We start from the raw sequence: 24,884 nt of genomic DNA, 5'->3' as shown, positions 1-24,884 counted from the left end.
CCCCCGCGAGGCCCGCTGGGAGATGAAGTCCAGCTTCCACCATTTTGGTCTTTGGAAAGGGAATAGAGGCAATTGAAAAGGGGCGTTGATGAGGGGTGGAGTGTTGAGGAAGCTTATTGATATACTTATGCTGATTAACACAGTAATTAACAGTGCTTTTTATGCTTTCTCACTTTTCCATCCATTCCCACTCTTCATGCTCTTATCACCACCCCTAATTTACAAATGGGAAAACAAATCCTCAGGATGGAGGAAAGCTCTCACACAAGGAGCAGTCCTCATCACAGAATAGAAATTCCATGAGGGCAGCAATGTTTATGCACCTGTTCGGGTAGATATAACATTGTAAATATGGGTTGAGTAAATATTTCATGTTAACTTTATGCCAGACATTCTGCATACAACCCAAGTAAGAACTATCATCCTAAATTTATAAAAACTAAGACAAAAATTAAGCCTCTTGTCCATAAAAAGTGATTTGAACCGAAATATAGGACCCCAGTATTTCTACTCTTAATTGCATGGCTAGATCCCCGCTTGCAAGATAAATTTTTCCAGTTCATCCTCTTCATGGGTCATGAGATTGAGCTTCCCAAAAGAACAGTAGAGTTTTGTTATTATTATTATTATTATTATTATTATTTACATCTCAAGGAGCTGGAATCTCCGTGAAAGGAACTACTACTAAGGCTCAACTCAGGGAAGCTTAGAAAAAATTCCCTGCATCTAGCTTGATTCTTTGACCCTTGGCACACAATAGTTCCTAATTAGATATGCACTGAAGGGGAAGGGTGAAAATGGGGCACCGGAGGGCCAGAAAGGGAAGCTGGCGAGATCTCTCTCTTCCTGCGAATTGGCAGTTGGGGAACACCCACCTCCTGGTTAGGATTCAAGGATCCTGGACCGTGAGAAGCTAATGAAACAGGGCAAGAGGGGCGTGGCCTGCAAAAAAAGGCGGGAAGCTGAGCAAGCGCTGATTGGTCAGCCCCATGGCGCGTGCCAGCAAAAACCTTGTCAGGAGGCGCGAGGCTGAGCTCGCGCTGTGGAGGGGGACAGGACCCTTCCGCGGGCGCGCGTGCGCACGGCCACTTGCACCCTGCCTTTATAACGCTTTCCAGTCTCGCGCCCAGCACTCCTTGGCGGGAACTGGTAGGGGCGTGGTCTGGCCTCAGGAGCTCAGTCCCGTTCCATTCCTCAGGCCTCGCGCCACAGGCTCGCGCTGAAGCCTAGCGCCGGGGGAATTCGCACCCATCCCACGCCGGGGTTGAAAACTAGGCGACGGGAGGCTCTCGTGCGCACGCCGTCCGCCTCCCGGGACCAGCGCGAGAGGCTCTCTGATCTGACTCCCGAGTGTGGGGCTGGCGTGAAACCTGAAGGAGGGCCTCACGCCATTTTGCACGTCCCGAGGCGGGTGCTGGAGGCCAAGGGGAACGGGGCGGGGGTCTCCCCCGCTCTAGCTGGCATGAGAGGACCCTGGGGTCCCCAGAGTGGCACTGTGCGGCCGTGGACAGGAGGGCGGACAGACGCTGGGTGTAGGGCCTCGGATGGGGCCAGGCCGGGGCAGCAGAGGCAGAGTTGGGGTCTCAGCGGGGCATAGGCTCGGGGACCCTGGCCCGTTGGACCTACTGCAGGAGGTGGTGGAGCAGCAGAGGGGTCGGGGTCTCGACTCCGGGCCTGGGGTCTGAGGTTTGCGTCTGGAGGGGACGGATTTTGGAATCTGAAGATCTCGCGTTTGACTAAAAGCTTTCCTGGTGGAATCAGGACATCCTTATTGGGGGATCGGGAAGTTCTTAGTTTGGAATTCTGGGGTACCATTTTGAAGGGGTTCTGGGGTCTGATTTTGGGGAGTGAAGCCTCAGTATAGATCTTGGGCTTCAAATCTCCATGTAGAGGTGGGATATGAGATTAGGATGTGGAGTCCCAGTTTGGGTCTTTTTTTTTTTTTTTTTTTTTAAAGAGAGAGTGAGAGAGGAGGGAGAGAGAGAGAGAGAGAGAGAGAATTTTTAATATTTATTTTTTAGTTCTCGGCGGACACAACATCTTTGTTGGTATGTGGTGCTGAGGATCGAACCCGGGCCGCACGCATGCCAGGCGAGCGCGCTACCACTTGAGCCACATCCCCAGCCCCCCAGTTTGGGTCTTTGATAATTAAATTTGAGGACCTGGAACCCCCCCCCATGAAGTATGGGGCTTCAGTTTTAGGGTCTGGGGTCTTGGACTCATGTTGGATCCCAGTTTTAGGACTGAGGTCACAATTAGAGGGTCTGAAGTGACAGTTTGGGGGTCTAGATCCTTTATTTTAGGATCTGAAGTAAATTTAGGGATTGGGGTTTGCTTTGGAGGGGCTTGGATTTCATACTTTAGGATCTGGGTTTTCAGCGCTGACGTTTGTGGTCTGCTTGAAATTAGAATTGGGGTTCTATTTGAGGATCAGAAGTTGTCATTTGGGGAGCCTAGGGTATCAGAAGTTAAGATTTATAGGAATGGGGGAACTCCTTTTGGTTTCTAGGTCCTCACTTTGGGTGTTTGAAGTCATAGTTTTAGTGTATTTATATCACAATATAGAGAGAGGTCTGAAGCCAGTTTTCAGGTTTAATAGTGTCCATTTCAGGGTCTGGCATCTCACCAAAGTCAAAATTGGGGAATTTGCTGGATGGTTTTAGTTTTAAGTCCAAGTCATGATTTAGTAACTCAGATTTACAACTTGGGATTCATGGACTTCAGTTTAGAGTTTAGGGTTTTAATTTAGGTCTCTGAGCCCATAGTTGTTGGGAATGGGAAATATTATTTTGGGATCTCTGTGCTTAAAGAAGCACTATGGGAGAAATTAAGGGTGCCTATTACATGGCCAATTCCTCCTGGAATCATAATGGTCACTAATAATTTTTTCCTCTTTGCAGATGTTGGGTTCCAGCAGATACTTGTGTTCTCCTGAACAGCCCAGAGCCAGTTGCCTGGGTCCCAATGACAGGTAATGGCCTCCTCTACTTCCCTTATAGCTCCAGCCACTCTAAATAATAATAACATAATGTTTACTGAGCATTTACTGTTTGCAAGACTCTTTGCTAAGCCTTTTTGGTTGTATGGTATCTGTTAATCCTTACAACAGTCCTAAGGGAAGTAGGTGAGAATATTCTCACCATTTCCCAGATAAGAAAAATCTAAGGTAATTGGCAAAGACTACCTCTAAGGGCTTTATGGGCATTAGCATTCTGAGGAAGCTGACACTTTTTTTTTTCTTTCTTTGTTGCGAGGATGGAACCCAGCTTTTTATTTATTTATTTGCTTAATTTATTTTTTAGTTGTAGTTGGACACAATGCCTTTATTTTATTTATTTATCTTTTTTATGTGGTGCTGAGGATAGAAAACAGCGCCTCACACGTGCTAGATAAGCGCTGTACCACTGAGCCACAACCCAGCCCTCCTGGAACCCAGGTTCTTGAAATCATTCTACCACTGATTTATACCATAGGGGCACTGTACTAATAAGAATCTTTTTATTTTTATTTTTGGTACTAGGGATCCAACCCAGGGTTCATGCATACTAACTGAGCACTGTATCCCTGAGCCACATCACAAGGCTTAGGATTCTTGAAAAGGAGTTTATACAAATTGAGGGTTGTGTCAGATTTTTCCCTCTGTCCAAAGTCTGGATAAAGAAAAATGACAGGGGCTGGGATTGTGGCTCAGCAGTAGAGCACTTGCCTAGCACAGGAAGGACCCAGGTTTGATCCTCAGCACCACATAAAAATAAAGGCATTATGTTGTGTCCATTTACACCAAAATATATATATATATTAAAAAAAAAAGAAAAATGACAGCCAGGTGCCATGGTGCATGCCTGTAATCCCAGTGGCTTGGGAGGCTGAAGCAAGAGGATTGTGATTTCAAAGCAAGCCTCAGAAACTTAGGCTTTAAGCAACTCAGTGAGTCCCTGTCTCTAAATAATATACAAAAAAGGACTGGGAGAGCTGAGGATGTAGCTCAGTTGGTAGAGTGCTTGCCTTGCATGCGCAAGGCCCAGGGTTCAATCCCCAGCACCACAAAAAAAAAAAAAAAAAAGAGTGGGAATGTGGCTCACTATTGAGTGCCCTGGCTGTAGTGCCCAGTACCCCCAAAAAGAAAAATGGCCTGGGTTCATTTTATCTCCTATGGTCTTCCCTAATGACTTTTTTTTTTTTTTTGGTTGGGGGAGGGTCCTAGGGATTTAACCCAGGGGTGCTTTACCACTGAGATACATCCCCAGCCCATTTTTATTTTTTATTTTGAGACAGGTTCTCACTAAATTACTTAGGGCCTCATTAACTTTCTTAGGCTGGTCTTGAACTTATAATTCTCCTGCCTCAGCCTTCCAAATTGCTGGGATCACAGGTGTGCACCACTTGCCTGCCTCCCCTAATGACTTTCTATTTATCTATCTTCATTCATTCATTCATTCATTTATTAACTCCAAAATTAAGCATCTCCTTTGTTCAGGTTCTCTACTTAGGTACTGTGCTCAGAAGTAGCACCATGAAGAAAATGAAGAATGCCTATCTCGCTGCCCATTCCTTCTGGAATCCCAGAGATGACCAACAATTCAGTCTTTTTTTTTAACCCCTCTCTAAATGTGAGGTCCTTATATTAATAAAGACTCTTAGTTGCATTGAACAGAAACCCAGCTAAAATTGGCTTAAACATAAAAGGGGATTTATTGGATAATTTAAACAGGGGATAGGGGGTTAAATGATGTTGCCAGAAATCTGCCTTGCAGCTCTGCTCTTGTTCTTATTGTCTTCCTTCTCAAGCAGGCTTTCCCTTTAGGAGGGCAGATGCTTTCCAGCAGCTCAGGTCCATATCTTGCCAGTTTGACAACCCAGCATAGAGAGCCTCTTACCAAAATTGATTGACTCTGGTTGGCCAGACCAGGAGTTCTGACCCTAGCCCTGAATTACTCACTGTCAGTTTTCTTGGCTGGAACTTGATTCTATCTGTGCTCCCTCCTAGAAGGAAAAGATGGGGCCAGCCTTTCTGAACCCCATGTACTGGTTGCCCAGAGGAGAACTGAGGTACCATGACCAGAAAAAGGGAATTGAATGTTGGTTAAGCAAAAACTATGTTATCAACCTTAGTCTTCTAATATAGTACCCAGCACCTTGTTCTCTCTTTGTGGGAGAGGGTACTGGGGATTGAATCCAGGGGTATTTTTCTATTGAGCCACATCCCCAGACCTTTTTATTTTTATTTTGAAACAGAGTCTGGCTAAGTTGCCTAGGCCTCACTAAATTGTTGAGACTGGCCTCAAACTTGCAGTCCTCTTGCCTCAGTTTCCCAAACTGCTGGGATTACAGGCATACACCACTGTGCCCTGCCAGCTCCCTGTTCTCTAACATTCTTTATGCCTGACTCATTCTGACAAAAGACTGTACACCTTCTCTTTTTTAAAATTTTTTTTAGTTGTTGATAAACGTTTATTTCATTTATTTATATGCAGTGCTGAGAATTGAACCCAGTGCCTCACACATGCCAGGCAAGTGCACTACTGCTGAACCACAGTCACAGCCCCTGTACACCTTCTCTTGAGCTAACATTTCATAGCACTCTGTATGTGCCAGGTACTGTGTAGAACGCCTTCCAGACCAGATTAATTTTTTTTCCTAGCCACCTCCCTTTTATAAATGAGGGAGAAAATTAACTCAGAGAGATTAAAGCACTTGTATAAAGCCACACAACAAGTGACAGAACTAGGATTTGGATTCCAGTTCATCTGCTTCAAAAGCTGAAGCTATTTTTTGTGTGGGGGGTGAGGAAACCTGGGGTTTGAATCTGGGAGTGCTCTACTACTGAGCCACATCCCCAGTTCTTTTTTATTTTTTATTTTGAGACAGGGTCTCACTAAGTTGGTTAAGGCCTTGATAAATTACTGAGACTGGCTTTGAATTTACGATCTTCTTTCCTTAGCCTCCTGAGCCTCTGGGATTACAAGTATGCACCAGGCCTGGGTCCCAGCTCTGTATTTTCTTTTGAGACAGGGTCTTGCTAAGTGCCAAGACTGACCTTGAACTTGTAATTCTCCAGCACGTGCTACTGTGCCCAGCCAAAAGTTAGATCTTATAATCAATCATTATGATGCCTCACTTTGGGGTAGTATTTCCTCTTAGTTCTTAGTTAAGGTAGGTTAGGTACTAGGACTTTTTTTTTTTTTTTTTTTTTTTTTGTAGTGCTGGGGAATAAACCCAGGGCTCAAACATTCTAGGCAAGTGCTTTATCACTGAGCTGCATCCCTAGCCCAGGATTTGGTTTTTCCAAATCTAATTAGAGATGTTTGGACTGTCTTTTGTGAAGCTCCTTCTAGCTCATCTAACATAACATAAGGAAACTATGGTGTGTTTAGGCTGATTAGCTCAAAGACTAAACTCAAGTGTTAGTTATTTTCCATGTCAAAAGATGGAGAGGTTCCTGGCTGCACAAGAGGCTTGGGGGGGGGGATTTCAAATGTGAGGCCAGTCTCAGCAATTTAGCAAGGCCTAAAAGGCAACTTAGCAAGATCCTGTCTCAAAATAAAAAATAATAAAAAGGGCTGGGAATGTAGCTCAGTGGTTAAGCAGTCCTGGGCTCAATACCTGGTACCAAAAAATAAAAAGGACTGGAGATGTATCCTAGTGGTAGAGCACTTGCTTAGTATATAAAGCCCTGGGTCTCATCCCCAGTGTTTTCCTCCCTAAAAGGGCAAAAGGCTGTCTCAGGACAGAAGTGGCATTCATTAGTTCAACAATTTTTTTGTTGAGATACCTACTAAGTGCCAGGCATTATTTTGGGAGCTGAGGATACAGCCAGGGGTGTATTATGAATTATGGTCGCTAAAATTTTGCCTTAGTCCCCTTCCTTCACTAAAAAAAAAAAAAAAAAAAGCATTGATATAAAGATAAATACCATTCAGATTTGGTTGTATTTATTTTTTTCTTCTACTTTAAAATAAATGAAAACATTTCATGAGTCCTTAAAACTATCACAGGCCTTCAGCATTGTGCTTGTTGCAACTAAAGGATAAGTTTGCCTGGTGGATAACAGTAAATAAACACAAAAATCCCTGCCTTCTTGGAGTTTATATTTATAATGGCTAAATAATTTTAAAAGTAATATATCAGATGGTGATAAATGATAAAGGAATTTTATTTGGGTTGGATGGTTACAAAAGGCCTCTCTGAGGAGGTTACATTTAAACTAAGTGTTTAAATGGTAAAGAAGAAACCCGCCATGCAAAAATGCAAGAGAATATTCCAGGCAAAAAGGATGATAAAGGCCCAAAGAGAAAATAGTGGCAGTTTAGAGAGACAGAATAAGGCCTTGCATGGCTAGAGCTTACCTGTTCCCTGTAGACCCAAAGGGCAGAACTATGGTTAGTGGGTGAAAATTACACGGATTATGAGAAAAGAAATTGGCTAAAACCAGAAGCAGCCAGCAAAGAGAAAGGCAGCCTTGGGAGGAAGTACATGAGTCTCAGAGGCCCCTGAGAGCAGAGCCCAGGTTGAACCTACTTGGTACTTCTGCCCAGGGGATGCCTAGAGTTTGAGATTCCTAGTCACTCTTGCTCCCTCCTGATTTTTTCTTCTAGAACTTTTGCATTTGCCCAGAATCTTCTCCCAGGTCTTTGCAAAATCCAGAATAAACCATCAGGAACTATGGTTAATTTGAAACCCTCTTAGATGTGAACAAGTAACACCTTAAACATAAGTAGACCTGGATGCTGTTTCTTCCTTGATGCCTGTATTGTTATTGTTGTTTCTCTCTGGGCTTCCAGGAGTCCCTCTAGGACAGAAGAAAGGTAATATGCAAAAAATAAGTACCAAGCCCCATTTCATTTTCTTTTCTTTTTTTTTTTTTAAAGAGAGAGGGAGAGAGAGAATTTTAATATTTATTTTTTAGTTATCTGCGGATACAACATCTTTGTTGGTATGTGGTGCTGAGAATCGAACCCGGGCCGCACGCATGCCAGGCGAGCGCGCTACCGCTTGAGCCACATCCCCAGCCCTTCTTTTCTTTTTTATATGTGTGTGTGTTCACACTGGTGGGGATTGAACCTAAGGCTTTGTGCATGCTAGGCAAGCACGAGAAGAATGGAATCCTAGGCTGGGAAATGTAGCTCAATGATAGAGTGCTTGCCTAGCTTGTGCAGGGCTCCAGGTTCAATTCCTAGCTTCAAACACAAGAAAACAATCCCAAGAGGATAGGGTTTAGCTCAGTGATAGAGCATTTGCCAATCATGGGTGAGACCCTGAGTTCCATCCCCAACACTGCAAAAAAGAAAAAGAAATCCCTAGCACACTGGTAGTCCCAGCTACTAGGAAGCCTGAGGCAGGAGGATTGTAATTTCTTTTTTTTAAATTTTTTAATATTTATTTTTTATATTCGGCGGACACAACGTCTTTGTTTGTATGTGGTGGTGAGGATCGAACCCGGGCCGCACACATGCCAGGCGAGCGCGCTACGGCTCCAGCCCCAAAGGAGGATTGTAATTTCAAAGCTAGCCTCAGCAATTTTTTGAGGCCCTAAGCAATTTAGAGAGATTCTGTCTCAAAATAAAAGGAGCTAGAGATGTGACTCAGTGATTAAGTGCCCCTAATACCCACCCCCCAAATTTTATATATATATATATGCATGTGTGTATATATATATATATATATATATATATATATATATATATATATATATGATATAATTTAGAGACCAGTTGATTTTTTTTCATTTAGTTGACTAATCCATATGGCCTCTTGTGTTCACAAAGATTTTGAGGAGGATATCAAAGGATGTCAAGCCCTTAAATGGCTTCTGATTGGTCTAAAGATAAAGGCGAACTCCTTTTCACTGTGAACCTAAAGTTGAGTCCCTGCCTCATCCAGCCTTTACCTCCTTCTCTATCCTTGTTTTATCCCACAGTACTCTTTGCTTTCTGTGCTCCTGGCGTGCCAGTTTTATTTCCTTTAAGTTTGCCAATGCTCTGTCCTGCCACAGGGCCTTTGTACGTGTTCCCTCTATTTAGAATGTTTTCTTTCCCTCTTCACCTGTATCTTTCCACTTGTCCTTTAGAACAGGTTCTGGTCAGGTTTATTTCTTCAGAAAAGACCTTGTTGATTAAGGCAAATCCTCCTATTACAAGCCCTTCCTTTATTAGGTCAAAGCCCCCTATTGCAAACTTCTATATCATCAAACAACACCTCTCCTTTATTCTCATCAGGAGGCCAATTTCATGGACATGTCACCTAGGTAGTCGCTTAGCACCTTGCTTTTAGAAAGGCAGGATGATTGGTTAATTCTTTGCTTTCTACCATCATGAAATTCTTAATTTTTGGCACAAGACCCATTTTTCATTTGCAATGCTCCCCCTTGAAAATTATATAGCTTTGTCTGGTCCTTGTTGCAACTTTATGTTTGGTTTTGTAACAGTTTGGTTGATTACTTTATCCCTGACTATACTGTGAGCTCAAGAAGAAGGGACTTTATGTATTTTTATAACAGTTCCTGACACCAAGTAGGGGCTCAGTAAGTAACTACTGAATGAATGAATGAAAGAGATTCTTTTAGGAATTTGCTGTTTGGTTAGGAAGATGAATGCCTCTCCCACATCATACACTGCTTCCTGAGTCATTACCCCTGTTGCCACGGTATCCTGCACAGGGCCTGGCCAACTGGAGGTATCAGTTTATATAGGTGCAAACTGGAGCTAATCCCATGAGTAATCAAGGGAGGTTTTTGTTTGTTTGTTTGTTTGGTTGGTTGGTTGGTTTTTGTCTTGGCCATGCTGTAGGTGACACAAAGTGTTGTGGACATTTAGAGTGGAGGAGGAAAGCAAGGGAGGTAGCAACTAAAGTGAGCCCTGAAGGAAGGACAATGATTGGTGGCATTGAGGTGTTTGGGCAGCCCCAGAGGAGTTGTATGGGTAGTGGCAGTGGTGTAATTTGGGAGAGGGGCTCCAGGCATCTCTGTGTCTTCATGTGGTAGGAAAGAGGGGTAGAGGGTTGTGTTCAAGGGTATATTGTAAATCAGGAATTAAGTTCTGCAGGTTCCCAGGAGGCAACTTATTTCATGCCATTATTTATTATTCATTTATCCAATATGCAGTGAATTCCCACAATATCCAGGCTCTATCTAGTGTTAGGGATACGGTGGTGCTCCCCACAGCTGTAAGCCTTGTGCGGGGTTAGAGACAGGTGAGCACAGGGTCTGGGCAGCTTGGCAGCAGCATGTCACCCATCCTGTGGACCAGGATCATTTCATGTGAGAGAGTCAAAGGAAGGATGAGACCAGAGTGGTCAGTGTGGCTGGGTGGAAAGAGTGTTATGAGCCATGTTAAGGGTTTCAACTTGATCCTTAACAACGGGATGACATTGAGGAGTTTGAAGCAGGAAAGCCCACCCTCCTCCTAGCGGAGAGTAGGATGGAAGAGGCCAGATACGAGGCTGGGGGACCCGGAAGGATATCAGGGTGGACTTGGGGGGGGGTGCTATAAAGATAGAGAGAAGGGGAGGGAGGGAGGGGAAGCATTTGGTGGCCAACTGGTCAAGGGGTTAAGGGAGAATGACGAGTGCAGACAATGCCTGGGACTCGTCTTTTGTGTCCCAGAGTGGGGGCAGGGGCTGCATTGAAAGGGGGAACATTTAAGACAGGAGGTTTGGGGGTCAGATTGCAAATTCAATTTTGGATGTCCTAACCAAATCCAGCTCTCGTCCCAAACCAGGAATCAGAAGAAAAACCACTCCAGCAAGCTGCAAGAGCTGGCATTGCTGCTACCTGTGGCCCCAAAGACTGGCACCAAGAAGCTCACCAAGGTGCGGGACTGGTGGAAAGGAGGCAGACTGGGGAGACAGGTCTTCAGATAGCAGTAAGCTGGGAAAACCTAGCAGACCCTTTCAGAGTCAGCCTTGGAATGGGTATGGTCCTTCTCTGAAGGAATTTCTAGGAGTCCTGATCCCATGACTAGAAGCCTGGCAGTCCTTTTATGCAAGAGACAGGGGAATTGGGAGGGAAGAACAGAATACTGGAGTCCAACAGCCAGAGGTTTGAGACCCACTCACAGCTACAGAACTCTGGACAGTTTCCTGAGTTTCTTGGCTTAAAACAAGGAAATATAACTACCACTACCCAGAGATATCATGAGGCCAAAATGACATAATACTTGTGACAGGTTCTGCATGTTGCATACCTTAAATAAATATCAGTTCCCTCTTCAAGTCTCTTGTTTTGGGATCTGTGAGATAGGACTGGGTGTGGTTTCCCAGGATGTCCCCATAGGCTCCTCAAAAAATGTACATAGTGCCAAGCTAACACCTTGCTCCCAGGGGGAATAGCCTAATATGAAACTCAGAGATCTTGAAGGCTTGATATGACGTTTTCTTGCTTTAGTTCCTCTCATTCACTCATGTACTCATTCATTCGTCAGCCAGTTTTGGAAATATTGTTGGGTGCCAGAAGCTGTTCTGGTTACAACAAGGGAGGCAAAGAAATTTGAGACCCAGTTCTTCTCTGGGAACTCAGAGTCTGTCAGGAAGATGATTTGAACACAGGAATAACTGATCCTAACTGGAATGTGCGACTTGTCTTTGCAGAGGTTCAAAGGAGTGGGTGTCTTGGAGAGATTTGCCTGACCCCAAACCTGGGCTTTTCCCTGCCCACCACATGTCATCAACCACAGGTCATGTTGAATCTTCCTCTTAAATCTCTCTCAACAGTAGGTGCTTTTATGAGTTTCCTAGGGCTACCAAAAAATCACCCCAAAATTAGTGACTTAAGAGATACAAACTTATTCTCTTATAGACTGGAGGTAGGATGTCCCAAATCAGAGGTACTGGTCTAGAGTCAAGGTATCCGTGGGGTTGGTTCCTCTGAGAGGCTCCAGGGGACTGTCCACTGCCTTTCCCTTTGCCAGCTTCTAGAGGTCACCTACGCTCCCTGGCTCATGAGGGCCCAGGCTAGCAAGCAGCTTCGCATCTTCAAAGTTCTTCCCTCTCTTACTGCTTCTGTTGCTATATCGCTTTCTCTGCCTTTGTCCCCTGCCCCCACCCCGACTGTTTCCCTCTTATAAAGCCATTGTGATTCCATTGGGCACATCTGGATGCTCCAGAGTAATCTCCATCTTGAGATCTTTAACTCACATCTGCGGAGTCCCCTTTGCCATATCAGGCAGCACATAGCACATCCATAGGTGCTGGAGACTAGAACGTGGATATCTTTGGAATTCTTTTTTTTTTTTTTTAATATTTATTTTTTAGTTCTCGGCGGACACAACATCTTTGTTTGTATGTGGTGCTGAGGATCGAACCCGGGCCGCACGCATGCCAGGCGAGCGTGCTACCCCTTGAACTATATCCCCAGCCCTCTTTGGAATTCTTATGTGAACTATTTGAGGAATTGTTTCCTCTGTCAAGCATTTGCATATTTGATGTGCAGAGGTATGTTTGAGGCTCTTAGGGAGCTAAAGACGATAAAGACACAGTCCACTTCCCTTGAGGAATGACAGACTAGTCAGGGGACAGGCAACATTTCGTAACTGACCAGATGACCACATCTCTTGGAATTCTTCCCAGGTTTCAGAATACTTTGTTCACCATTTATCCTCTGCTGTGTCAGGAATCTTTCTTCCCTGTCTTCACCCTCCTGAAGTTCAGCCCTGGTTCCCTTGCTCCTTGTATTACCTGCATCCCAGTGCAGACAATGCCTGGGACTCTGACTTGGGTGTCCCAGAGTGGGGGCAGGGGCAGCATTGAAAGGGGGAACATTTAAGACAGGAGGTTTGGGGGTCAGATTGCAAATTCAATTCCCAGTCAGTGCCCAGCATCTCATGGTCAAACTTGTCTCTGTGTGAAGACACCATAGCTAGTCCCAGGGCTGTGTGACGGCTCATGAACTATTAGGTGTGATTTCCCTATGTTTGAGACTGGAGGTTTGTGGTGTCCTTCCACACCACTGTGGCTGATTAATTGCCCCCTATCCCATGTAGTCCTCAGCATAGTACCATTAGCATTTCCTTGTTTCTGACTCCTTTAGATGGAGAGTTATGCCAGTGCATATCCCATAAGGGAAAAATCTCTACCCCCAGGGCCTCCAGGACCCCCAGGGCCCTGCCTAGAGCAGAGAGCAGGAGCAGCTGCTCCCAACTTACTGAGAGTTCCAGATGCCAGATCTTGACTGCTAAGCATCTTAGATTTGAATCCTCATTTAATTGTCCCACAATGCTTGGGAGAGATGTATGGGTAGGCTCACTTTGGTTTAAGGAAACTGATGTGCAGAGGGGTCACACTGCCCAGAGGCACACAGTGGGGCAATGAGAGAAATGTCATTCCAAAGCCCTGTGCTTCAACCCTGCTGTCACAAAGAGCTCAGTGGATGTCTATTGAATGGCTGAATCAATGCCATCTGTTGAGATAGTGATAAGGTCCCTGGGATTCAAACCTCAGGGGCAGCAGCCAAGGCCACCCTCCCCAGTTATCAAATACGAGCTTCTGCTGAATCCTGGGTGATTCTCAATTGCTTTCTGCATACAACCTTTAGACTAGTCATAACAAGTAATATTTATAAATTACTTGACAGTTAACAAAGACTTAATTTTGTGCCAATCCTGTTGTTAGAAGGAATAAATTAAAAAAGACAGTATCAGCTCTTGAAAAAATCCACTGTCTAGCAATATATATATTTTTAAATCCCTAGGAAACCTGGTAAAGGTGATCTCATTCAGTCTTCAACTAAGCATTTATTAGACAATCAATGTATCACACCCTGTGCTGGACAATTTTACATTCACCAGTTGTTTACTTTTTTTTTTTTTTTTTGGTACTGGGGATTAAACCCAGAGTCACTTTACCTCTGAACTACATACCAAGCCCTTTTAGTTTTTTTTTATTTTGAGGGAGGGTCTTACAAAGAGGCTGGCCTTGAACTTGTGATGCTTCTGCCTTAGCCTCCTGAGACACTGGGAATACAAGGAGGCACCACCACCCTGTTTTCTAATTATTTAGCCTAATGGCAGTCCTCAGAGCCCAGCTGAATATCCTCATTTCCATTGCATAGATGAGAAAATCAAAACTTGGTGAAGTACATAAAATGACCTGTTTTTAATGCACAACCAAGTGGTAGTTTGGATCCAGGTTTTAAAACCAATGTTCTCTTGGCTATGTCACATGTATTTCTTAGATTATATAGTTCTGTTATAGCATCCTTCTTGGATACCACTAAATCATTTCACTGACTGTCTATATTGTATTTTATGGAATACTTTCATGTAAACCCCTTCATGAGACCCTGTTTCCTTATTTGAAGTTTGAGAGTTTATTTCTGATTTTTTATTATTCTGTGGATCCAGTTTGATTCAAAACTGGTGAACTTCCCTCACCTTGTCACCCAAATAACTCCTTCTACTCTTTTTTTTTTTTGTGTGTGTATGTGTGTGGTGCTAGGGATTGAACCCAGGGCTCTATGCATGCAAGGGAAGCACTCTACCACCAACTGAGCTATATCCCTAGCCCTCCCTCTACTCTTTAGGCCTGTTCAAATGCTACCTCCTCAAAGAAGCCTTTCCAGACACCCTAATTTTGGGATCCTTTGTTTGTGGTCTTTTATTCATAATGCTTATTATATAGTTGGTAATTTTGAATGATTTATGAGTTGATTAGGATCTGTTGCCCTCACTAGACTGTAAATTCCATGAAGGCAAACAAAACATGTCTAGCTTACCCTGACATACCTCTTCTAGCTCTGTAACCCATATCAACTCAGGAGGCAGTAGGTAACTGGATGGGCGATGCCTACCAACTGGGCAGGAGGCATCCTCTTGCCGGGAGGTTCTATTCCTCTGATAGTCCCTGGCTATATGCTTGGGATACAGAAATCAATTAGCCACAATTTCACCATCAAGTAGTTCAAGGTCAGTGGAAGTAAAGGACATGTCAACAGATAATTATAAAACAGCGTTGCAAGTATCCTGGTTGAAATTGGCCCAGGGTGTTACAAGAGTGCTGAGGAGGGCAGCTGAGCCAGCCTGGGTGAGAGGGGTCAGGAGGGCGGGCATGCTGCCGAGAACCAGAGGAGGAGATAGAGGTGAGAAGTTCATGGGGGAAAAGAGGAGGATTTGCAGACCGGAAATACATCATGAGCAAAGAGCCAGGGGCCAGAAGCTGAGCTGTACGTGCTGAAAAACAACCAGGAGGCAGGCAGACCTGAGTTCAGATTCTAGTTTTTCTACCTCGTTTCTCCATATCCCTTTGGCATTCTAAGCCTGTTTCCTCAGGTGACACCCCACCCCACCCCCTGCCACTTCACTGAGCCTTGACGAGGTCTTAACAGTAGAGCAGGGAGCAGTTGGAGGACTGAGGCCTTGCTTGGGAGAGGTGGGAAGTAGGGGCCTGAGGCCTGCCTGTCTCTGGACAATTGTCTCTGGTTCCCAGCAGCCTCATGTTTTCCTGAGTCCTGGCTCTTGTGCTCAACCCTGTCTTTCTTTTGGGGGCAGAAGGAGATTCTGCTTCACGTCCTGCACTACATTCAGTACCTCCAAAGAAGCATCGATGTGGCCAAGGCCTTGCTCAAATTCCACACCAGCGATGGGGAAGGTGGACTTGGGGGTAAGCAGTTTAGACAATGTTTCCTAGTGTTTGCTACAGGCCAAATGTTGTCCTGGCCATTGTGGACATTGAGTGACTTAGATGAGTCCAGTTCCCCTCCCTGCCCTGGACTCTCACAGCTTTATGGAGGGGAAGCCATCAGAAAGTTGTTCAAGATGCTGTGGGGGCTTAGAGGAGGGGCTTCTAAGGACAGCAGGAGAAGGGGACCCTGCCAGACAGAAGTAACCATGTGGGTGAGAGTGTGAAGGCATGAGGAGGCCCATGTGGGACATTTGGGGATAGGCAAGTAGTGAGTGTGATTGGAGGGACCATGTAGCATCCCGAGCTAGATCAGGACTGAAGTGTGTCTCCATGACCTCAGCTTGCTGTGTTTCAGTTCCCATCCTCTGCAGAACAGGACACACCAGCACTTGGCTTGTCGTAGGGATTAAATACAAATGAAGAAACAACAGGCGACTGGGGTTGGGGCTCAGCATAGAGCACTCAGAGCACTGCCCAGCATGCGGGAGGCACTGGGTTGGATCCTCAACACCATGTAAGATAAATAAATAACATAGAGGTATCGTGTCCACCTATAACTAAAAAGAAATACTTAAAGTATATATGTGTGTGTGTGTGTGTGTGTGTGTGTGTGTGCATACATATATACATATATATATTTTCTTTAAAGAAAAAGAAAAATAGCACCTGGAGCAGTGGCCACCCAGTGTTGCGCAGGGTGCCCAGTGCTGTCGGTGTTGCTGGAGTGTGAGATACTCAGGCAGGGTAGCAGGAGATGAGGCTGGAGGGGCTCACCAGGGGCTGGGGGAGCAGAGGTGAGGTCCTGAAGAGCTTCTGATACACAGCTACAGAGAGAGATGAAGACGATGAGAGTTACTGAAGGATTTGGGGCAAGGGAGTCATGATCAGATTTGGTTTGGGGTTTGGTTTGGAGATGGAGTCTCTGTCTGTTACCCAGGCACTCTATCCTTTTACCTAAGCTTCCCAAGTCACTGGGATTCTAAACACACAATGCCACACCTGGCAGATTTTTTGTTTTGTTTTGTCCTAGAACAGGGTCCATGACATCTAGAGGACTGATTGTGAAGGAAGAAACTGGAATCAGGGATATCAGAGAAAATGGTTTTAGGAATATCTCTGGACCAAAGACAATGAAGCCCAATCTAGCACTGTAGCTGGGAATGTGGACAGAAGTGGGTGAACTTGGGAGATGTTAATAATAAGGAAGACTTGAGAGGCCAGAGGCAGAGGCCCAGGGCCACCCCAGGTGGGTGGTAGCACCTTCACTGTATTGAGAAAGATGAGAAGGAACAGGTTTGGGGTGGGGAAGAGGCATCTGGGAAGGGGTGAGTCTGTTCATCCTCTTGGCCAGCCCTGGGGAACCTGACTTTGCCCCTGTGCTTCTGCCTCCTGGCTGTGCAACTGAGGACAGGTCTGCTTCCTCCCACATCTGGGTTTCCAGGCACTGTGCCTCTTAATCCCCTCTACAGGAATGCTCAGTCAGACGAGTCCCCTTGCTCCAGTGTCTGGCACCATCTCCTCAAAGCCTTCTACTGTTGGGGGGAGGGCAATTTCTGACCACATCCCTGAGCCCCATGTTTCCTCTTTAGGGAGCCCAGTGGCCTTGGGGCCTGCCCAAATCACAATTCCATATGTGAGTTCTGCCTGGGGGCCTGCCTTATCCCAGGGTTAGGAAGTATCTAGAGAGCAGGAAACATGCTAGGGTGAGGACTGGGATCTGACCTGTCCACTTTTCTGTCCTAGCAGGGCTGGGTCGGAACCCAGCTGTGGGCCCAGCCAGGCGGAAACACTCAACCCCCTCCAGCTCCCCATGCTCTCGGAAGTCTCATCTTTGGGGGGCCTGCCGGAAACCTCGGAAGAAGAAGCTGACTCGAGCACCAGGTATGAGCTGTCAGAGCAGAACAAGAAGGCAGGGGTCAATGGAACAGGACTCCCTCTCCAGGGTTGCCATGGCCCTGCTCAGGGGTCTGCTCAGCAAACTATGCCAGGGTCAGATCCCACTCCTCCTAGTAGGAGCTCAGTGGCCTGGAGTGGGCCACTCTCCTCTAAACCTCTGCTTCCTCACTGGAAAACACAGCACCTGCCACAAGAAAATAAGCATGCACTCTGCCCAAGCAGAGCTCATGTGAGAGACACTGGTCAGGTCCAAGGAGCGCAGCTGCTGTTTTTATTTATTGCCCTGTACTCAGTAATCATTCTGGACCAGAGAATTGGGGAGTGTGCAGTGACAGGAAGATCCACATGTGGGAGGCAGTGTCCTGGGGCCAGCCCCAGCCATGCTACTCACTTGCTCCCCTTCTCATTTGTGGGACTCAGTTTCCGTGACTATAAAATGAGAGCCAGAGAGGCAGGGGTATAGTGCAGTATTTGCCTGGCATACCCACGGCCTTGGGTTGGATTCCTAGTAGAGCCAAAAAAAAAAAAAAAGTTGGATCTCATCGGTGACTCCCTGGCTATACATCTAAATCACCTGGGGTGCTTCAAAAAAGAAAAGAAAAAGAAATCCTATTCTTGTGCTTTTTACCTAGAGAATCGGGTGCCCTCTGTCTGTGGTGGAACATCAGATGAGCTGTGTCTTATTTTTTTTAAGTGCTTACAAGGTATATAGGTAGGGGTTGGGCTAAGTGACCTCTGCTTGAGTATCTGAGCACGCCTGGAAGGGCTGGTGAGTGACCAAGCCACACACAGCTTTAAAACAGGGTGTCAACCCAGAGCAAAGGAGGTCCTCACCTGAGCCATATTCTGGGGTAGTCAGGGAACACCCCCCCACACACAGGGTCCTCTGACACCCATCTCTCTGCATTCTCAGAACGTCAGACCCGGGACCAGAAACCTCGCCGCTCCCTGGCCCTAGACAAACCTGAGAAGACGGTGACCACGTCCCCAGACCAGAAAGAAGGAAACGTGGGGGGGCTCACCACCCCTCCAAGATGCCCAGACCCCTGGTGTGACCTCAAAGCTGCATTTGCCTCATTTCAAGGCAATGGAGAAGGAGGAAGATCCCAGCTGACGTTGCTGGATATAGCTGAAAACATCGTCCTTGGTGACATCGCAAGTTGGTCTCTTTCCTCACCATGAGTTTCATCTTTACAGGCTCTTTGCTGGGGACCTGCTGAGTAGCTGGGGATACATTGGTGATCAGAGTAGACCCTGCCCCTCATCTCACGGAGCTTATGGTTTTGTTCCCAGTTTTCTTTCTCATTTCAGGCTCTGTTGTGGGTAAGGGAGGGAGAAGATCAGGGCTACCCTCCTGTTAGGCTTCAGGTCACAGAAGTGGGACAGGGTAGGGTATCCTGAGAAGACCTCACCCGAAGCAGCCACAATGTCTCTTGTGATTTCCCTGTCACTCCACCAACTGAAATAGGCTTGCTGATGTATCTAGCAAAGAGCTGGGTGGAGAGAGAGGATTTGAACTCAAGGCCTAGCCTCATACTGGCTGCAAGGCCTTGGGCAGTTGGTTCCTCTGTTCATTCATGTAGCCCCCATTCTGAGTGCCTGCTCTGGGCCAGGCCATGTGCAGAGTGCTCCTGACATATCAGGGACTAAGGTCACAGTCCACTGAAGGAATCGCCCACATCACCAGATGCTGATGGTCCACAGTGACCAGACTTCCTGGATTTCCCAGGAGGCTGTTGGCCCCAGAGCAGGCATCTGACCCAGCCCGGGGCTGAGGGAGTGCTTCACAGATCTTCTTGCTAATTACGACATTAGCAAGCTACCCGATATCTCAGTGCCTCAGTTTACCTATAGTATAATAATGGTGTCCTCCAGCAAAGGGTCACTGAAAAGGATTTTAAGTGCTTCAAACAGGGCTGGCCACAGTAAGCACTGCATTCTTGCTTGTTATTATTGTCGTTCCACTTAAGGATTTTATCCTCATTACAGCTTCTGATAGGGATATGAGATTCAAGAAACTTCAGGGTGACTTGGGCACCCCCAGCCTCACACAGAGGTCCTATAGACTAAGGTTTTGGTCAGGATGGTGGAGCAGAAAGTTGAGTGGCAGAACCTGGCTCCTCCCCATCCTCTATGTCGACCCACAGAAGCAGTCATCCTAATTTGCCCCCCAGGCTGCTGTTGTGCAAACAGTGCCCAGGATGGAGAGCCTGACCCTGCTTTGGAGGCCCAGAGAGGGGCTGAAGGGATCCATTTCCTAAGCAGGATACACCCCTATTCCAGGTGAGGGCACTGGTGGGCAAGGCAGAGGAGTTTGGGCTGGCATGGTGAGGGGTCCTGAGAAACGAGGCCGGTGTTCATCCTTTGCCAGTTCTCCTGAGCACTGCCCTGGGCCTGCTTTATGCTGACTGCACTGAGCTCTCTGGAGTCTGGCTTCCATCTCTCAGAACCTGGCCACAGCCTCCCCACTGGCCTCTCTGCCTCCAGTCTCCCCCTGCAGCCCATCTTCACTTGAGTAGCTTTTCTAACACACAGAACTTGGCCTTGACCCTTCCTTGGTGCCTAGCAGTTAGAGCCCAGTTATCTTAACTGGCATTGGAGACATTCTGTGACCTCATCTCCTGCCCTCACCCTGACTCTCACACCTAAGAGAATGCTCGCCATGCCCCGGCCTTTGAGCTTTACATTCTGGTCCCTCTTCTTGGACAGCCCACTCCCCAGGCCCACCTGTGACACTGCCTGTCCTGCAGTCCTCACTGAGGTCCTCCTTCCACTGCCCTCAGCGTTGCCCCTCTGGCACCAGCTCACCTCATAGGCCTAGAAGCCCCTGGAGGCTGGGCACTCAGCTGACCGAGCTTCCTGGGACCTGCACACAGCCGGCCACAGGAGACACTGGAGGGGTCACACATCAGTTCCCAGCTCAGGGATCTGTGTTTGCCTCTTAATTCCACCTGTCACAGGCAGAAGCTGGTCTTCTGTGATTCCAGTGAGGAGGTGGACAAGGAAGTCCCAGATGCTGACCCGTGGCTTCCTGCCTGGACCCCAGAGGGCAGCCCTCATGGTGACTGAAACTGTCTCTCTTCCTTCTGAGGATTTCTATGGCAGGGGAAAGTGGGAAGGAGAATGGGGATCTGCTAAGAACAGGGATGGTGACTGTAGTGTTCCTGCTGTCACTCTGATGCTAGTTGCTAGGACAGACATTGCTAATCAATTATCATTCTTTCCCTTGAGTCCAGATACTTTCTTAACACAGAGCTGCAGGTAGATATATCAGTCTATTGAATCTGACCCATTATGATGATTTTTTCCCTTTGCTATTCCTGAAATAATGCCAGGCACTGTGTCTCTTAATCCCCTCTGTAGGAACGCCCAGTCAGGAACGAGTCCCCTGGCCCCAGTGTCTGGCACCATCTCCTCAAAGCCTTCTACTGTTGAGGGGAGGGCAATTTCCAACCATATTACTGAGCCCCGTGTTTCCTCTTTAGGGAGCCCAGTGGCCTTGGGGCCTCCCCAAATCAATAATTGGAGTGTGACAGGCCACTCGAGTGAGATCCTAGGACTAAGTCCTTCCCTCTTCAGCTCCCCGGGAAAATTGCTGCCAGAACAGATCTTGGAGGATGGCAATGAGTACCTGACCCAAGGTGAGCCTCCAGGGCAAGACTGAGGCTCCAGTCACCCAGAACATGGGGTACCCACCAGGTGCTCAGGCCTATGTCGTACTCTGGCCGCCTAGAGCCCTATCTCATCCAGGCCCTGTCTCAAGGCACCCACAGCCCAGCACAAGAGAGGGAAAGGCTCAGGAGCCTGATCAGGGAGCCACATGCTCCGCCCTGGGCCTGGAGGGGTCCCACGGCAGCTGGCCTGTGAGGGGAATTGGAAAAGGCCAGACAAGGGGGTTCCAGCTGGTGGGGACAGCAGGGCAGAGGCTCAGTGCAGTGGGAGAAGCACTTCCGTTCTAGCCAGCACTGTGGTGTCCCCATCAACAGGCCTCTTTGAAGAAGTGCTCTTAGAGCCTGAGTCTCGACCTTCTGCCTGTACCCTTGAGGCACCCCAAAAGAAGGTAGGCGACACCCACCATATGTCACCCCACTTCCCTGCTCGACCCATTCCCAGCCTCAGCCCTCTAGCCACCCAGCCACCTGCCCCCATCCATCTACCAAGTAGGGGGCTCCTGACTTTGTTTGATGGGTGAGAAAAAACCTGAACCCAGAGAGTGGCCCAGGAATTCTCAGTTTGAGTAGAGACCAAACCCAGGACTGCAGCCCTCCTGGGCCCTGGGCCAACCAGGGCAGCACCTCTGCTACAGAAGGTAACTGCTAATGGAGAGGCAGCTCTAGTCCTCCACAGATGCTTCCTCCAGTGTTGCCTCAATGAGTATCTGAGTTGGTGGCAGAAACAAAATCGATGCCATTAGCTCCTAGCTAGTGCCAGGCGCTGTGGGAGGTTCTTCCCCGCCCTGCAAGGCCTGTATTGCTACCCCTGTCGTGTAGATGAGATCCAGGCTCAAAGAAGTTCAGACTTCCCAGAGCACCACAGCCTCTAAGCCACTAGTACGCTGATGGGGTGGAGGTGACACTGCCCCAGGATGGGAGGAAACAAGTCGCCCCAGCCATTCCTGCCCCACTTAGCCTGCTATGGGAACTTGGGAGTGTGTGCCTGAGTGTCTGGAGGCTGTGGAGACTGTGAGGCTGCTTGCATTCTGTCCTGGGAAATCAGTGAGTGGAGGGTGATCCCAGCCCCCACCCCAACCATCTTTCTCCCTCATCATGGCCCAGAGCATACCTCTAGAGGCTCCTGAAGCGCCCCCTGACTCCCACAGCCTGTGCCAGTCCTCGGTCTCACTGGACCACTGCTACCTCTCTTTGAGTGAGGCCAGCAAGGTGCAGTCCAGCCCCAGCACTGAGGAGAGCGACTCGGAGTCCCTGTGGGGGCAGGAAGAGGTGAGGGCTGGCATCTGCAGAAGGCGGGTGGGTTTCTCTTGCCCTGGCACTTACCACTCTTCTCTGTCCAGGACTTGCAGGTTGACCCTGAGGGCTTGCAGTCCTCTAGTGACGAGGATGACGACTATACATGGACCCCCACCCGGAGGGCCTCAACCCTGCCCACAGGTGGGAGGAAGAGCAGGAAGGGCCGGACTAGCAAGGGCCCCTTGAAGCCCAAGGAGAGCAAGAAAGCCCCGTGTCCTACCCAGATGAAGAAAAAGTGTGTGAACGGCTTCATCATGTTCTGCAGGATGAACCGGAAGCAGTACATTAGGTGGGTGAGGGTCCCCGGCAGCCCCTGGTAGGTCCCTGATTTCACTCTGCCTCCAGGTTGTGTGGCTCCAACTTGTGAGAGTTACTTGCCCTTTCCTAGGACCCACCAGCCCCTCCACGGCCACAGTTCTTCCCTAGCCCTGTCGCACTGATCTGGTCCTTTCAACTGTGCGCAGTGAAACCAGCTCAAATTTGAGGGGAGAAAAGGAAATTAATTTGCTTGTATAACTTTAACAAAAAGGGGTAGTGTTGCCTGCCCTAAGATGTGGTTGGTTCCAGGGCTGAACGATGCTGTCCAACTCCGCTCTCCTGAGCTGGCTTCATTCTCCAGAATGCTGGGGACAGGGACACCTGGGAGCTCTGGCTCAAGTCCAGTCTGCCCCCAGCAGTCCCTGTGGGGAGGAAGCTGAGCTGGCCGCTTGCCAGAGTGAAGCCGGGGCCTGGGAGTGTCCTTAGCCACAGTGGACAGTGGGTTCCTGTACAGGAAGGTCTAGGTGCTGGCCTGTAGTCACCACCTCACCCTCCTGGACACTGGGTTCTCAGTTGGGAGCAGCTGTTTAATACCTTTCCCTTTGACCTCAGTTCCGGAGGGTGTATGATGGGGGCCGCGGGCTGCAGGGATGGGAGAGGGCACTGATGGGAAAGCTGAGGCTGGAAGAGGGCCAGAGACCCTGTGTGGTCGCACTGCTGGCCTCCACAGGCCTCTCCTGACCACCCCTCTTGTTCCAGAGCCTGCCCTGGGACTGCATCCACAGCGGCCACCAAGGAACTGGCCCAGCTGTGGCGGGTGATGACCCCGCAGGAGCGGAGACCATACTGGTAAGAAGCCCTGCCAGAGACCCTGTGAGGAGCCAGCAGCAGGTCCCAGCCTTCCTCTAGGGTTCAGAGCCTCGAGCCTGTGGTGCTGGAACAGGGCGGGAGCTCACTGAGCTGAGTCTTTCCTGAAAGACTTGGAAGTGACAGAGAGAGGTGTCACCTAGTAGCTCAGAAAGGCAGATGATTTCACTGGGTTTTGGACCTTGCTGCTAGAGGTTCTCCCCAGCTCTGCCACCGAGAGCTCTCAGAGCCTGGCTTTCAATTCCTGCTGCTTGGCCTCCTCCCTCCTGCCTCTGATCCCTGCCTCCCCGAAACCCGTCTTCTCCACCAACTCCGGATAGCTGTCACTGGCCACCTCTGAAGTGGTCCCTGGAACACTCCTCAACACGAAGTTTCTCACACCCCAAAGCCCCTTGGAGTGTGGGGTTCCAGCAAGGGACCCTTGGCCACATCCCATCTTAGCCTGGGACTTGGAACCCAGGGCTTGGCCTCCCACTTGTCCTCGGCCTTGGTCACTGCTGGGGCTGGAGGACCAGGGGTGGGACAACGATGGTGGGAGGTGAGAGAGGAACCTGCCCCGCTGCCACTTCTCCCCCCAGCATCAAGGCCCGCAGGTTCAGCCGCCAGCATAACCGCATTGTGAAGCAGGAGAACTCCAGCAGTGAGGACGAGGACTGGGAGACCCCCAAGCCTTTCTACCAGCTGCTGGCGGAGAAGGCACACAGCAACCCAGACCTGCCCCCCCTGCCGCCTCTTCACCCCCAGTGAGAGGGCTGTCCACCTGGGCGAGCTCCCTCACCTCAGCTTCTGCAGCACTCCTCGGAAACCAGGAGCCGGTGGTGAAGAGGCGTCTGTTCCCTTCTGGGCTTCAGCCCCTGCCACTGTGGGTCCCTGGGCCAGCTCCCGTGGGACTGGGGAAGAGGTGTATTTATTGACCCCTGAGACACTGAGACCCCTTTCCACTCCATGGTTATTAGAGGAGCCTTGGGGTGGAAAGAAACCCTAGATGAAATGCAGGCAGGTGACGCTGGGGAACAGGGACTCCGCTCTGCCCCTCCTGTCCCCAGAATCAAATGGTTTCAACCTGTTCATGCTCAATTCGCCCCTCCCTGCCCCGTTCTATTTATAGACTATTTATTGTTTTAAACGAAATAAAAGCAAGTGGAATCCTTGTTGCCAGCAAAGGAAACAGGGTAGGCCTTCTGGTGTCTCTCTGCTTCTTTGGCCCTGGGTGGTCCTCCCACCCAGCTCTGGAGGCCTGCCATGCCAGGGCCTACAGTTTGAAAGTCACGTCGCTGCCCACACCTT

The 24,884-nt window shown here is 48.3% G+C and overlaps 1 protein-coding gene across 2 annotated transcripts; it reads left to right on the top strand.

Moving 5' to 3' along the window:
- The first annotated feature begins 1,951 nt into the window (after positions 1 to 1,951).
- On the top strand, positions 1,952 to 24,772 carry Meiosin (meiosis initiator). Of its 2 annotated transcripts, XM_040280045.2 has the most exons (13): positions 1,952 to 2,971; positions 10,716 to 10,806; positions 15,477 to 15,588; positions 17,356 to 17,490; positions 18,419 to 18,664; positions 19,680 to 19,788; positions 20,466 to 20,566; positions 20,991 to 21,146; positions 21,492 to 21,565; positions 22,281 to 22,445; positions 22,517 to 22,761; positions 23,490 to 23,579; positions 24,176 to 24,772. In XM_040280045.2, exons 1-13 carry the CDS (start codon positions 2,901 to 2,903, stop codon positions 24,342 to 24,344), a joined length of 1,764 nt encoding a protein of 587 aa, XP_040135979.1. In that variant the 5' UTR covers positions 1,952 to 2,900; the 3' UTR covers positions 24,345 to 24,772. The 2 variants fall into 2 exon arrangements, with proteins under 2 accessions (XP_040135979.1, XP_077887968.1); XM_078031842.1 differs by lacking the exon at positions 22,281 to 22,445.
- Positions 24,773 to 24,884: the final 112 nt, after the last annotated feature.

The sequence above is a fragment of the Ictidomys tridecemlineatus genome, chromosome 15 (assembly GCF_052094955.1).
Source record: "Ictidomys tridecemlineatus isolate mIctTri1 chromosome 15, mIctTri1.hap1, whole genome shotgun sequence".
NCBI classification, from domain to species: Eukaryota; Metazoa; Chordata; class Mammalia; order Rodentia; family Sciuridae; genus Ictidomys; species Ictidomys tridecemlineatus.
Note: the sequence above shows the minus strand (reverse complement) of the source record. Positions and strands in the feature narration are given on the sequence as shown.

Excerpts from the sequence above, each read along its gene's own strand:
- Meiosin (XM_040280045.2), top strand. The coding sequence starts at position 2,901 with ATGTTGGGTTCCAGCAGATACTTGTGTTCTCCTGAACAGCCCAGAGCC. Across the intron at positions 21,147-21,491 it reads CAATGAGTACCTGACCCAAG|GCCTCTTTGAAGAAGTGCTC; the intron begins GTGAGCCTCCAG and ends CCCCATCAACAG. Across the intron at positions 23,580-24,175 it reads CAGGAGCGGAGACCATACTG|CATCAAGGCCCGCAGGTTCA; the intron begins GTAAGAAGCCCT and ends TTCTCCCCCCAG.